This window comes from Neolamprologus multifasciatus, chromosome 19 (assembly GCF_963576455.1).
Source record: "Neolamprologus multifasciatus chromosome 19, fNeoMul1.2, whole genome shotgun sequence".
Lineage (NCBI taxonomy): Eukaryota > Metazoa > Chordata > Actinopteri > Cichliformes > Cichlidae > Neolamprologus > Neolamprologus multifasciatus.
The window spans coordinates 210,001-225,403 of NC_140457.1; the positions used below are offsets into that span (position 1 = coordinate 210,001).

General features: G+C 46.3%; 2 protein-coding genes across 8 annotated transcripts in view; both read left to right on the forward strand.

Annotated features, from left to right (window-relative positions):
- The window catches only part of tyro3 (TYRO3 protein tyrosine kinase), a 13,815-nt gene extending 9,894 nt beyond the window's left edge, over positions 1 to 3,921 (forward strand). For 3 of the 4 annotated variants that reach the window (XM_085142462.1, XM_085142461.1, XM_085142464.1), the window contains exons 16-19: positions 1 to 84; positions 315 to 474; positions 2,357 to 2,493; positions 2,575 to 3,921. The exon at positions 1 to 84 is cut by the window's left edge and continues 26 nt beyond it. In XM_085142462.1, coding sequence (XP_084998588.1) covers positions 1 to 84; positions 315 to 474; positions 2,357 to 2,493; positions 2,575 to 2,998 — 805 coding nt within the window. In that variant the 3' untranslated portion in view covers positions 2,999 to 3,921. The remainder of the gene's footprint in view (positions 85 to 314; positions 475 to 2,356; positions 2,494 to 2,574) is intronic. The other variant, XR_014871042.1, reaches the window with a different exon arrangement.
- A 4,461-nt stretch (positions 3,922 to 8,382) lies between these two features.
- The window catches only part of mgaa (MAX dimerization protein MGA a), a 29,063-nt gene continuing 22,042 nt past the window's right edge, over positions 8,383 to 15,403 (forward strand). For 3 of the 4 annotated variants that reach the window (XM_085142452.1, XM_085142455.1, XM_085142454.1), the window contains exon 1: positions 8,383 to 8,602. The gene's annotated coding sequence lies outside the window, so the exon portion shown is untranslated. Of the gene's footprint in view, positions 8,603 to 8,633; positions 9,032 to 15,403 lie in introns of those variants that run through there. The other variant, XM_085142453.1, reaches the window with a different exon arrangement.

The following is a 15,403-nucleotide window of genomic DNA, read 5'->3' on the forward strand; positions in this document are numbered from 1 at the left end:
GTTCATGTTGGACATCTCTCAGGGGATGGAGTATCTGAGCAGCAAGAACATCATCCACAGAGACCTCGCCGCCAGGAACTGCATGTCAGTCCGCCAATCGCAGCCAATCAGTCGATCAATGATCTGATTCAGATAGTCGTTGTTGTTGTGAGTTTAAATGAGGAGGAGTGGCAGCAATCTTCCACTCCAGGTTATCAGCCTCACAGTCTGGTGCTCTGTCATGTGTCACATTCAGGCGTGCACATGGAAACTTCATAAAGATGAGGGCAGGGGGCGCTGTGCCGGCCTTAGCCAGCTCTGTGTGTGTGTTTCAGGCTGAACGAGGACATGACCGTGTGTGTGGCGGACTTCGGCCTCTCTAAGAAGATCTACAGTGGCGATTATTACCGTCAGGGCTCCGTCTCCAAACTGCCCGTCAAGTGGATCGCTCTGGAGAGTCTGGCTGACAACGTGTACACCACGCAGAGCGACGTGGTACGCACGCACACACCTGGACACAGACGTTTGTGACGTCCCAGAATACAGACCAGAGGACATTTCAGGCTCTTTTCTTTTTTAGTTTCTGCTGATAGTCACGTTCAAACAGCCTGAAAACGAAGCCTGACGGCAGCTCGATCCATGAGCTGACGTGTTTCAGCACTAAGTTTGCTGATCAAGCAGAAGGCGAGTGCTGATGCGAGCACGCAGGGACGCTTTGTTCTCTGTAAAGACGACCTGAGAGGAGGCGCCGCTGAGTTTGTGCCATCAGTGAACCCGCAGCAGCTTAACGCTGAGCTTAACGGAGATGGACCGATCTGATATTACGTATCGGTCCGATACTGACCCAAATTACTGGATCGGATATCGGAGAGAAATAAAAAATGTAATCGATCCATTAAATATCAAAAAAGCACCTCACAAAACTTGCTACACGGCGTAACTCGGCTCATAACCGTAGCACGTCGCAGCAGTGTGGTCACGTGATAGAGCGGCTGTGTGTGTTTGTAGCGTCGCTACCAAACCAGCATTTCATCTCTGAGGAAGTTTTCCCAGAGAGAAGTAAAGCAAGTGTGTAAGTTCATCTCTGAATGTTTGTAAAGCATTCCCACCTTAAGCTTAACAACCGATATATGGAGCGACTGCCTCTCTCTCTCTCTCTCTCTCTCTCTCTCTCCTGCTGCTGCTTCAATCATGAAACTGATCAATGATCAGCTGATCGTCTCTCTTCTTAGTTTTTGGCCCACTTCTCACCAGAAAGAGGAAACCAGCGGCTGAACAACAGCAGCACGTTTAAACTTGATCAGCTGTTGTTAGAATTTATTTAATATTATTTCTACACCAGGATCTTTTTCTACAGCTGACGTAACTGTGCAGGGGCGGCTCTAGCAAAGTTTAGCCAGGGGGGCCGATAGGGCATGAACAGGGAAAAGGGGGCACAAAGACATACTTTTCTTTCTTGTTCTCATTTAAAATGTCGAGCTTTTAATAAATAATTATCTGAATCTTACACCCAAAGTTTTAATCTGATGTAAAATATATAGAAGTCCATTACTGTATATAGTAACTGTTAAGTCTAATATACCCTAGTAAGCTATAGTACTTTTTCCTTTGGGAAGGTACCATCTGTGCAGTTCTGTTGAAGAAAGATGTTGAATCTATTTAATTATTCTTGAAAAATAATTTCTTTCTGTGCATTTTTCCCCCTGCATCAAATTAAATTTGATTACATCGATTAAGCATCATGAGGTGGGGGGTGGTTTGTTTTTGTTTTTTTGCTGGTAGTTTGCAACCCTATCAGTTAGGTTGGTTAATATTTCTGCTAAGTACTCTTTAAAATACCAGAATAGGAAGGATGGAGCAGGTTTAAGTTTATTAGATTGATCAGTTTTTCTGATCTATGAAATATTTTGGGTGCAGTGTATTTTTTACATACAGGTATAACAGAATAGCTTTAGTGTTGTTGTTTATTTAAACTTGAGTATGAACTTATACAAAATGCAGCAAGATATTAAAAAAACAGTTTTATTGATTAAAACACACACTGTATTGGATTCATATCGGCAGATATCCACATTTATGATATCGGTATCGGACATAAAAAAGTGGTATCGTGCATCTCTAGTTTAAACACACCTGTGCAGGTGGTTTCTGCTGTCACCTCATCACAGCTGTAGTGCTCGTTACTGCCATCTGCTGATCAGGAGTGAAGCTGTGACATAAACACGTCAGCGTCACGTCAGCAGACCAGCTCTTTGTCACATGATTAGATTGTCATGGAAACAAACTAAAGGAACATGTTAGCAGTAAAATAATGACTTTAAAAGTTTCAGGTTGGTGTGTGCACTCGGCGAATGATGACCTTCTGTGTGTGTGTCAGTGGGCGTTTGGCGTGACGATGTGGGAGATCATGACTCGCGGTCAGACTCCGTATCCTGGCGTGGAAAACTCGGAGATCTACGAGTTCCTGATCAAAGGAGAACGTCTGAAGAAGCCGGCCGACTGCAGAGACGACATGTGAGAAACCCCTTTCAAAATAAAGCTCATCACGTCAGCTGTGTGCACTCTTTAACCTCTTTCTTCTTCTGTGGTTGTCAGATATGAGATCATGCACAGCTGCTGGAGTCCTGTCCCTAAATGTCGGCCCAGCTTCCAGCAGCTGGTTGGCCAGCTGGAGGCGCTGTGGCTCAGCCTGTTGCCCGCCTCCCCTCAGAAGGAGCCGTTATTCTATGTCAACCTGGAGGGCGACGACGGCGAGCATGGGGGAGGAGCCCGGGCCCCGGGGCCTGAGGAGGCGGCGGCGGCCTCAAACTGGGGCGTCCCATGGCAGCGGCAGGTGGAGCACGAGGAGAAAGACTGGCTGATTGGGTCTGGGGCGGCGTTTGCCATCGGTGGCGACTACAGGTACATCACCGGCCCCTGTGGAGTCTCCGAGGAGGAGGCAGGGGGGAGGTGGTCCACAGACACGTTACAGGAGGAGGCGAGGGAGGAAGACGACGACGACGTCGTCATCAACGTGTGACACAGACTGGCCAATCTCAGCGCTCCTCCGTCAGCTGATCAGACTCACTTTGAGGCACGGAGCAGCGGGCGGGCGGAGACGCACTGAGGGACAATCACGACCGCTCCTCCCACTACGCTTCAGAACAAAGGATCCATGAAGGAGTCGATCAGCAGGTGAATCGGTGACGGAGGGAGGTGCTGTTAGTCCCCGAGAGGAAACAGAAGGGGGCGCCGAAACGCCTCATTAATTTCATTAATAAACGTTTTATTTTCAGGTCAGTAAATCAATAACTCACGTTTTATTGATCGATCAGCAGCTGCTTCTTTGTTCGACGATTAATCACTTCCTGTTAACTAATCGATTAATCAGCCTGGATATTTTCTTTGCAGCTTGTGTTTTAGAGGATATTACCATTTAGGTTTGGAGCTGTGCTTTTATTTTGAAAGACCGGGGGTTTCCTGAACACACCCGTGACCCTTACCTGGGCCGGGAGCCTCCAGTTGGACAACCCTGCACTGAACCTGTATTAACAGGGAAACATTTCAGGTTTGACCTTCCTGCTGAAGCTCCTCCCACAAAGCATTTTTCTGAAGCGCTTTGATTTTAGTTTATGATGAGTTGAGAAATTATGGGATGTGTGAAAGCTGCTGGACGTGTACGTGAGGCCTCTGTGGCCTACATGTGGCTTCTATGGTTTCTTCTTCACGGCGTGTCCCACCCTGTCAGTGTCTCTCTGCTGCCCCCGGTGGTGGCTGTTGCTGTAACAGTGAAGCTGTGTTTTGTTATTACTGAATTAACTTGAAGTTTTAGTGGCGACAGATGACTGACCCTCTTAACTGATTTATCTTGTGTTGCTATGACGACACTCTTACCTGTGTGTGTGATGTCTCACTGACTTCAGGTCTGTAAGAAAGTGATAATTAAATAAAGTGTTTCCTGTTTTCTGCGCTTTGTCTTCTGATCTGAGGTCAGATTAAAAACGTGATCGGTAAAAATCAGCGTCCAGCTCTGTGAAATCATTTCAGTTTCATCGTTTACTGCCCGCTTTCAAATTCAAAAACAATCAGACAAATATTTATCGACAGGTTTGCAGCTCTTCAAATAAAACATGGACCAAAATCTTTACTAAGGAATAAATGTACTAAAATACGGGGTAAAGATCAAGTCAGGTATTTAAAATGTAAAACAAGAGACAGGAAGTGATGTCACACCACAGGGCGGGTTTGTTTCTTCCACATGATTCTTGCATGCCCGTCAATAACAGCTGACAGTCATTTCACACCTCTAAAGACTCGTGTTCAGCCGTAACACCTCGAGCTGTGTCAGTCTGTGGTCTCTGCTGGGGCTGTGCGATATGACCAAAACCTCATGTCCTGATATTAAGACATCTATCGTCCCAATAACGATATAAATCACAAAAAATAAATTCTGTGAATCTCGGGCAGCTCGACTTGCGTGAAGTGTTTCCAGCTGTGCGTCGTGTAGCTGGAGTCGAGTGTTTTAACGATGCATTTTTAGACATAAGTTGTAACGGCGCCGTTTTCTTTGTGAGTGTTTATTCCACGGCGTGCTGCGGGGAAAAGCCTGTTCTAACGTTTGAGTCTAAGGTTTATTTTTTAGCACCTGGCGTCTTTTTTTAATTCTCATCCGTAAATAATCTGCTCTTTCACGTGGTTCAGTTTATTTTGAAAAGTCTCAACAGGATCTTGAGCTTTATTGTGAAAGGTTTATGTGGAACATAAACAAGCGGACACGCAATGGTGTTACCGTCATTGTTGCTAACGACAATGCATAAAAACAGGCGCTTGTCCGTCTGTAGTGGTTATATTAAATATAAGAGAAAGAGAGAACTTTAAGAAAGTAATAATAACTACAGTTATCAAAACCATGAACAAATATTACTGTAAACAGTTTATTTTGTGACACCACGAAACAAACGATAGCGTAAAATGAAACGATGGACGTTTTTATATCCGATATACATCGTTACATCGAACAGCTCTAGTCTCCGCCCCTCCCTGACTGCGGCTCTGCTGGCCAAAAGCAGACTGTACATAAAGGATGGATGTAAAGGTAACCCTGAAGCTGCTTACACCTGTGCCCTGTTTAATCCGGGGCTGACTCTGAAGTCTGATTGGACAGAAGCCAGCTGATCTGTGAGCTCGCTGAAGTTTTTCCAGACGCGTTTCAGAACAGGAAGCGGCTAAGATGGTAACCACTGACCTCACAGTACAGCTCCATCGTTCATTTACAGTCTGTGGTCTGAAGGACAGACTTGGTCCCCGGAGTTTATTCACTCCAGCAGGGGGCGCTCTGCTGCAGCGCCTAACATATCCTCTGCTGACACGTCATGTGACAGGAAGCTGGAGGGCGTAGAGGCGACGGCTCAGGTTATTGATTATGGGTGTGATCATAAACGGTAACCCGACATGTGACATGTAGAGGACGCCTCGTCATACATGTTCAGTGTTTGTGATGTAAAACCTTTTACTGCTGTCAGGTTTTAGGCTCACAAATATTTAAAACAACCTCATATTGGACAGATTTGTGATGTCATTCAGCAGGTGAGTGTGTGTGAGTGTGTGTGTGTGTGTGAGTGTGTCGCTGTGATTGTGAACACTAAACCTGCAGGGCAGCCTCGCCGTGTGGCGCCGCTCTGCTTCCTGATAATTGTGATGTCACGGCCTCTGAACATGAGTTATGATATCATCAGGGTGGAGCTGCTTCCTATTAGCTGATTGGAGGACCGTGTTGCTTTTAACATGACATTTAGAGAACACCACGCTGCTGCACCTGCGCCGGTCTCCAGGCGGCGCTCTGATGGAAGCAGAACGTTCCTGCAGGTCGGTGAGAAACAAGCCGTGTGAAGAAACGGGAAAACACGTGAAGACACTGAGGCCCCGCCCATTGGTTAAGACAGCGATCCCAAGTCAAATGTGCGGTCTCTGAGACGGGTCGTGGTTCTGTGCTGTGATTGGACGTTTCACTGCTGGTTTGTTCATTGTTTGCGTTGGTGTGATGCAAACAAGAGCGGCTTAACTGAAGGAGCAGCGGAGCGCGCCGACAGACCTGCAGACACAACGACACAAACCATAAACTGACCAATCAGGTCGCTGTGATGACAGCTGTGACATCACAGCAAGAGATGAACCTTCATGGTTTCTTAAATATGAGGATCTGGTGTACTGATGACATCACAGCGCCGCGATTAGTCAGTTTGGTTGACATCGGAAACTCCACGAGGATCAGCTGATTACAGCGTTAATCCCGGGTGGCTGTGGTTCTTCAGACGTCACACAGAAACAGACGTGTGTGGAGGAGGCGCCACGGGAGGAGGCCGCACAGGAGGAGGCGCCACGGGAGGAGGCGCCACGGGAGGAGGCCGCACGGGAGGAGGCGCCACAGGAGGGGGCGCCACAGGAGGAGGCGCCACAGAAGGAGGCGGCACAGGAGGGGGCGCCACAGGAGGAGGCGCCACAGGAGGAGGCGCCACAGACCTGTGGAGAGGATCATGATGGATGTTTTGGGAGGCGTTCAGCGCTGGACAGAAGCTGGATATTTCACACTTTCATAGACACGCTTGTTCTCAGACTGACGCTCTGCATGTTTCCACGTGGACCCGATCACCTGTCAATGACTCTTATTGATCACTGCTGCTGAAGCCTCAGCTGCCACCAGGGACGTTTGAGCTGCAGGTGAAGTTTGGCTAAACTAGAAGATCAAAAATACTAAAATACCTGCTCCAGGCAAGACAACCCTGCCTGTGCAGAAATGTTGGCCAAAGAAGAAAGAGCAGCAAAAAAGTAGCAGCTAGCTGTGCACACCATCGAGGTTAAATCTCAGTTTTCCTCAGGTAAATGCAGAGTTTCTTCTTTAAAACGCCAACATGTGACCAAAGGCCGACGCCCAGAGTGGCTTGTCGTGGGGAGCGTCAGGGAGCAGACTCTGGAGAAACCTCACTGCTGTTCCCGTGAAGACTTCAGCGCTGTCCTGACCTCACGTTTCCTCCAATCAGGCTGAGAGATGTTTAAACGAGGTGTCAGGTGTTTACCGGCCAATGTTTGAACTCCAGGTAGAAAGTGTGAGCCGAGTTTACCTGACAGGCTCAGGACAAACACTAACATAGTGGAGGTTCTGGTTCCAGCTACCTGTCACACTCCATGATTGTTTATCCAGGTGTTTCCAGATATTTTGTTCTCAAAGGTCTCCAGAGTTTCAGAGCACACCTGTACTCGTACCTGCGCCATCACACGGAGATGCTGCAGAAACCTGAGAATAAAATTCTACACACGAGTGTTTTTCTTTTTACCTGTTCTTAACGCGCCCACACAGACCGCGAGATTTCACAGGATGCAGAATTTTTGGATGAAGCTCAATATTTGGATTTTTTGGCTGTGAATAAACAGATCTGACCAATCAGATCGCTGCACTGAACACACATGCGACTCTGCAACACTAAAACAATCCTCAGACTCACGGCTCGCTGCTGCTCCAGACTGAAATTTTCCCTCCTTCATCCCGATAAGTGGACGAGAGCTCTGGGATCGAACCAGGAACCCTGCTGCTGAACGCGTGCATCCAAAAACTCTGAATTTCCTGTTATCTTCATCAGGCTCAGCATGTGAAGCCCTCTGCATCTACACCTTATAAAAGCCTCCACCCTTTACAGTTAACCACAGCCCTCTGAGTCCTTCACTATGTCCATGAAGCTTCATCCTCCTCCAGGCTGCAAGTCCGACCCTGCAGAGCGCTCACACACACCTGATCACCACACCTGTGCTTCCATTCTTTATAACAACGTTATGTTAAACTGCAGAAACCCGGGGGGCAGGTATGCAGGTGACACTGCGGTCAGAGTCACACACTTGTGCTTAAAACAGAGACACAAAGTAATCAGAGGACTCCTATTAAACACTGGACACACTGTTACCTGCACTACATGTTTTATTGTAATAGATTACTTATTCACGAGCTGTGTCACGTGACTTACCTGTGAGTGTTATAAATGAGTGCATTTATAACGTGCCGGGTGGGCGGAAGCCACACCCGGCTAACTTAGTGTTAGCCGGGAGCTAACGGGGCACCTGGTGAACCCCGTACGCACAAAATAAAGCGCGCGCACAGACACAGGAACGCGCAGTATCAGTGCGGGCTGAACGATCCAGCTGGGGTCACGTGAGCAGTGTGGCGGCAGCTGTGGTTCCCGTGCTGTGGCTCGGTTCCGCTTCGGAGTGTGACTAAACAGAGTCAGCTCGCCCCAAGCCGGCGGCCGGAGTCCGGGCCGAACCGACGGCACGGAGCCCCGGGAGACGGCGGGCTGGCCGCCTGGGACCAAGCCGCGCCGCGGGGCCTCACCGGAGCCATCTTCGTGTTCTCGGCAGGCACGTTCGAGTCCCGCGGTCGCTCACGGGGATTCCTGCCGTCACAGCCAGGTTGCGGGCCCAAGATGGCGGCGGAGGCTGCGCAGTACTGGCGGAGGTGACGTGACTGCGGAGGACGCCGCGTGCGCTGTTGTTTGCCTCCCACCATTAAAGACCCTCCGCGGCCAGGTCGACCACCGAACCCGAACAACGGATCCACGGAGCCCCTCGGAAGCGCCCGGCGCGCGGGGGCGGACACAAGGTAACGATTGCGTCGGTACCGGAGCGCGTGGCCGAGCTTCGGGGTGACGGCAGCCACCGTGAGCTCGGTGAGGCCTGCGGCTAGCTGCTCTCTGAGGGCGGCACGGAGCACGCCGAGCCCAGCGGAACCGAGACCGAGCCTCCGCGTCCGCGCGCTGCTTCACCGGAACCTCAGGTGTCCGTGAGCACGTGCAGTTTAAAGGGCAGGTTAGCACGCGGCTCCTGTGGATGTGTTTATATCCAGGCCAGGTGAGGGCAGCTGGGTCATGGTTAGGGGCGGAACAGGGCCGAGGGCCTCAGTTTGTAGTTTTTAGTGTGGGGCGGGAAAGTAGCACAGAGCTAGCAGGCTGCACAGAGCTAGCAGGCTGCACAGTGTCTGCGCCCTGAAGGTTTCTGAGATGCTCTGACCTCAGCTCGGCCACGTTCACGGGTGAGTTAAACTAAAGTCAGCAGCTCCAACGCCCAGAGACCTCCTCAGTGTCCCTCAGACCGCCTGCTGCTACCCAGGGCTTGATGTGGCTGTGTTTCAGCTTCCTGTGAGAGTCTGCGTTACTTGTTAAAAACTGACTACTTGGACTTCATTGCAACACCTGCAGAAAGCACACCTTAGTATGCAATCCTGTCAAGACTTCTGTTTTCTTCAGGTGGCTTAATAACTGCAATGCTAACATGTTAGCAGATAGCAGCTAACCCGCCCAGTTAGCGTGAACACTACATGAGTGCTAAAGTATATGAGATGTGTGGTCAAAAATGTCAGACTGCAGGCTTCGAAACAGGTAACTATGTGCTATCTTACCTGTTACGAAGCCTGCAGTTACATTTTTGACCACACATGACTGCGAGTGCTAGCACTGGCTAGCTCACCAAATTCGTTATTCAGTCATTATGACTGTTATACATCTTATGTGGTTAGCACAATGACATTCAATTTAGTAGGTCGTCAGCAGGTTACACCTGTGTCAGGTAAACATCCTGCAGCATGACATCACACACCCTGTGACCATACCTGACTGTATTTGGATGTGACGTGGCGGTAGGCGTTATCAGCTAGCACTTTCAGGCTAACGTGATTGCAGTCAGGATGCCAGTTTCAGCAATAATAACACAAAATGTTTAAGTAAATGTCCGTCCAGAGTAGAGCAGGGCGATATGACCAAAAATAGTTATCACGATATACATTTGAAAATTTGCGATAACGATATAACTGACGATATAATTGACACGAGACAAAATACTTTACAACTCCACAACTTTATTAGTGCAAAAAACCATCAATGTATTTTCACTTCAACAAGCAGCTGTTTTTATCTGCATTAAAGTTATATAAAAATGTAACAGTGCAAATTCAAATTTGTTGCTGACAGTTTAACCAAAAGGCATTTCCAGTGGAAACTGGCCGACATATTCTCAGCATAACCATGTATAATATCCACAAAACTTAAAAAGAGGTCATACACACACAATACGGTAATATTATGTTGAAGCACAGTACGTATCACTCCGCGGTACAGCGGTGTGCCTTCGTAGCTTAGCAAAGTCGTACTGAAACATTTGACAGATTTTCGAGCGCCGTGCACATAAAATCGTTTCGAGGTCAGTAAACACAACCAGAGTTCATACATACGGCACACGGGATTATAAGGGGCTCTGTCGACTTTCAGAAAAATCAAAGGATGATTTTAAGTGTGCCGTATTTTCCAAACAACACGGTAATAACGACGGCCCGCTAGCATGCGCTACCAAAAATAGTGCTTTGTTGTGTATCTGACGAAAGCTAAACCAGTTCCAGTGAAGCTGCAGCATTTTTACAAACCAGTTCAGGTTCATCTGTTTCATTCAACGATCCACTTTCGCTCTTCTCGTTCTGCATCGCCGCCATGTGCGTATGTAAACAAAGGCACTGCGCATGTGCGCTTTACACATATTCTATCGCGATATTTTATTTTTCTATCGTTGCCCAACATTACACCGTGAACGGTATGATATGGCCCCGCCCCAGTCCAGAGTATTTTTTGTGAGGTTGAAGCTCAGCCCGCTCTGGCTGCTTGGCGTGTCCTTTGTGATGACGGGACATGAGTAGGGATGGGTACCGGTATCCGGTGCCATCATGGCACCGGTTCTGACATAAACGGTAGTAACCAGACCGAAAAGCAGCGCACATTTCGGTGCTTTATTTCGGTGCTTTTTTTTCCTGAGCTGTGATACACTTTCTTCTTCCTTACATTTCTATTGGCGGTTGGCAAACAACTGAAAGGTGCATTACCGCCACCAACTGGTATGGAACGATACACTTTAGATTCTAGCCAATCATTTTACGTTTCGAGGATAGTAGGCGGGTCCAGGTACGTACGTTCTTTTAGAGCAGAGCTACAGATTAAAAATGCCCAAGGCAAAGCGGTCAAAAGTCTGGCTGTACTTCACAGAAAAATATGCAAACTCAGCAGCTGCAACAAGTGCTTTAAGCTGATACTGTCAAAGGAGGTCACACTTTAAATCCGATGAACCTAGCCCTGCCAGTGTAGCAGAAATGATGATGGCAGCAGCAGCCATTCTTCTCTGCGTGAGTAGCTTAATGTTGTTCGTGTGTAATTTACGTTGAGTAAGCTAACCACGTTACATGCATTAATTTAATAACGCGAACTAGCAAACACCATCATAGCTACATGCGGCTGTCTTCTTGTTTGATGGCAGATACTCCCTTCACCCTGGACAAAAAGGCTAAAATGACTGAAGAAAAAGTGGAAAACAGCTAAACATGAGAGGTTTTTGGACAAAGTTTGTGTTTTTTCCATTGTTTAAGCTGCTTCCAGCCCAGAGTGATACCATATATGCCCCATAGCTGCAGAAAAGGCTAACATTGTTATCTTTTTACAAAAAAACAGCTGAACATGAGAGGTTTTTGGACCAATTTTGTGTTTTCCATTCTTTAAGCACCGGTTTGGGCACCGTTTAAGCACCGGCACCGTTTCAAAAGTACCGGTTTGGCACCGGTATCGGATAAAACCTAAACGATACCCATCCCTAGACATGAGTTTGTGTCACGTTCCTGATTCAGCGTGGAACCCAAACTGAAACACACACTTTTTAAATGAATGTATATAGAAACATATTTATGCACAGCTATTGATTCACCATAATGTCCACCATGCAGCAGCAAATGAGCATCATGCTAACGAGTGTTATGCTGCTGTGAGATTCATTGGAGAAGGTTTATACAACTTAGTTCTCAGTTTGCTGATGAACCTCCACACTGATGTTGCTGCCGCTCAGGAGGCTTCCGTTAGCTCGGCCAATCGGATGAAAGCGGGCATTTAGGGAAGGGGCTCTTAAAAAGACAGAAACAGCAGACTGGAGATGGAAGCTCTGCTGTGAGGTGAATGGGGATCGTTTTAACTGTGAGTTTAGCTGCAGGAGAGCAGGAAGTGTCAGAGGGGTGCCTGTGTAACATGTATGCTCAGATCAGTAAATGTTTTTATTTAATAATTTCAGTATTTTAGAGAAAACATGTTGATTGTCTCTGCACACAGCTATGTGGATACAAGAACATTGAAAGCTCCTAACCCCCTTCCTGTCCTCCATCACAATCCCAAAGCGTGTTACTTTAAAGCTCCTCCCCTGCTGAGGTCACACTGACAGACAGCGAAGAACGCCTCAGGCGTCTGATGACAGCTTCAGCTCTCACCGCTGTCTGCCATCACATGAAAAAGCTCAGCGAGCCTTCTCGTTGTGTTTTTATAGCAGAATCTGTGATTTTGTTTAGTTTCTGTTGTTCATCAGTTAAAAATCATCTAGTTATTGAACTTAAAAACGTCTTTCCCGTGATGTCTGGTCGCTGCCGCTCTCTCCCCGTGTGTTCGCTAGCTAAGCTTACAGAGGTCTCTGCTGCAAGGGCCTGCCTCCACCCAAGAGCTTTAACAGACTCTGGTGTATATGAAGCATAAGATGGATAAGAAAACCATGTTTGCATCTAAAGATTCAGTGGTGATCGTGTTACTGAGGTCAGTGTTTGCTGATTTACAAGAAGAAATAAAGGCCTGTTTAATCTGTGCAGCAGAGGAAAGAATAAAAATAACAGAAATTATTCCCCTATCAGCAAACTGGCAATACACATGCACACAGATGATGGTGCTTTTCTGATATTTTCATTGGTGCCTGCTGTGTTAAGTAACTGGTCAGTAACCAGTATTAAACTTAACGGTCTGAATTAGGGCTGCCACGATTAGTCAGCTTGTCACAATTACATCGACTATCACAATCGTCGACACCTCGTTTGAAGCTTTGTAAGATCCCAGAAGACGCAGGAATAAGCAGACGTCTATTAGCCACCAGCTCGATAGCGAGCCGAGAGGTCGAGGCTCGGTAGAGCCGTCGAGAACGGTGAACTCCCCGCACATCGTTTTCAGAGCCCCGCGGTCTTTCGCTACTCAGGTTAAACATGATATATAAGCAGTGTTGGGACTAACGCGTTATTAAGTAACACGTTACAGTAACTACGTTATTATTGTGGTAACGAGCACGGTAACTAGTTATTATGCCAAAATCAGTAAAGCATTTATTGTTACTGGGATTTAGATAGGCTCGTTACTCGTTACTTCTTGTGTTGCGTTGACTGACCTCGGAAATCGGAACATGGACGTGGGAATGATGTCACACTCGACTAAATAGCGTTTTGGTTAGCGCCAGGGCGACACCCTCAAACATGGTTGTTTTGCTAACCCTCTACAAAAACACATATGCAGCTCATCTGCAGTCTGGAGTTACCTACATCTTCCTACACGGAAGGCAGAATTTCCAAGTGCAATCGAAAGCACCACGACTGCAGTTTCCTTGTTAGACGTAAAAAGCCCACATGACACTGTGGCGTAGGCTAGAGTCAGTCGACGACGGTCCAGTTGTTTGTTTTGTGATCCACTGCTTCTTCCTAGTGATACTACATACAATGATTAGATTTATAACACTGCTGCATCAACCCCAAAATGATGTGTTTGCATCTGTAGAGGGTTGAAACAATAGAAATAGATTAAAACAGACAAAAAAAAGTGACACATAAAACAAACATCGTTAATTTTATTAATTTCGTCATTAACTTGCACTCACGCTGCCATTAGGTGGCACAGTGCAGTGTGGCAGGATAGTGCTAACATGTAAGCAAGCTAGAAGACTGGCATCCTTGCTGGAAGCAACACATTAATAAGAGAATTCTACGGTGGCCCTGAGAGGCCAAACGGACCGCAACTTCAGAAAACGGTGCAAAAAGAAAAACGCTGCAAAAGCACACACAACACAACGGAAATGTTTCTGGGGAGACAATAACCGGACGGACCAGTTGCACGAACCAAAACATGTATGTATGGCTGTCTTATTAGGTAATGTTCAAATAATGTGATCATTCAGTGTTTTCAGTGTGGGAGAAAGTACTCAGGGCCTTCAAGTTACACACTATGAAAGGCAGCAACAAGTTTAATGTTCAGAAACCTAAAGTATGTATCAGCAGCAGAATGGAGCTAAAAATAAATGTTTGTTTCAGTTCTATGAAGCTTTGAGTATTTTGGATCAGTAGCTGCTGTGTTTGTTGCATCATATTGCTGTAATTGTTTATATGCTTTATATATTCTGAGCTAAGTTGATCTATAGTGTTACATCATATTCTATAAGGATGTTATGTGTTTGTATACTTTCTGCCCAGTTTGACCCATTTAGCAGAAGTCAGCCTGTTTAAGGCTCTGATATCTATTCTGTGTGACTTAAAGCAGTTATGACATGGTCTGATTTTCTCACCCAATAAAGGAATATTTCATATATCAGTCTACTCTTCATTCTATCAGACACAGTTATCACAGCTCGTACATTTGCTTTTTACACAGATATGTCAGCAATGAGCCAAATTTAGTAATGATGCCAACATACTGAAGGAACAACATTTGTCTCTTATATATAATCCATCTGTATATACACTGTCACAGATACCTGAGTGTCTTTGAGTGAAGATTTAAGGTGATAGGACATATAAATAACTGCAACTTGAATCTTTACTGAAGCTCAGTGTTTGACACAGAGTTCAGGCTCACTGCTGTAATATATATATATATATATATATATATATATATATCATAATAATCTGACAATACTATAATATTGTCCATATTATATTTACATTACCACAGTGAGATGACTTTAGTCTCATGAACAACATCAGCTAATTGTTATTTACTAGCTAATCTTAAATGACTTCAGTACAGAAATGAAGCCCAACAATCACGTTTACAGTCCTGTGGTCTCAGCCTCAGATACTCAACTAATCACAGTGATGTCATAAAAAATGAACGAACAACAAAACATTTTGTTCTCCTTCATTTCTGTCAAACAAAGCTGTATGAGACGTTTCTCGCGGTTAGTATCATGGTTGCTAGGCAACCTGGGCAGCGCGACGGAGGCCAGACCCATTTCACAAGCCTCGCACTTCCGGCCTGAGCGGTCTTTGAGGACGCGGCCCTTGAGGACCGTTAAGGCTGCAGACCCTGAATTGGGATACAGCCATACATACATGTTTTGGTTCGTGCAACTGGTCCGTCCGGTTATTGTCTCCCCAGAAACATTTCCGTTGTGTTGTGTGTGCTTTCGCAGTGTTTTCTGAAGTTGCAGTCCGTTTGGCCTCTCAGGGCCACCGTAGAATTCTGAGTAAAACCAAAGTTATTTAGTAACTAGTTACTTTGAAAGTAACGAAGTAACATAGTAGTAACTTACCCAACACTGTATATAAGTCACTTAGATAACTTAAAAACGTTATTGTTGGGCTTTTTTC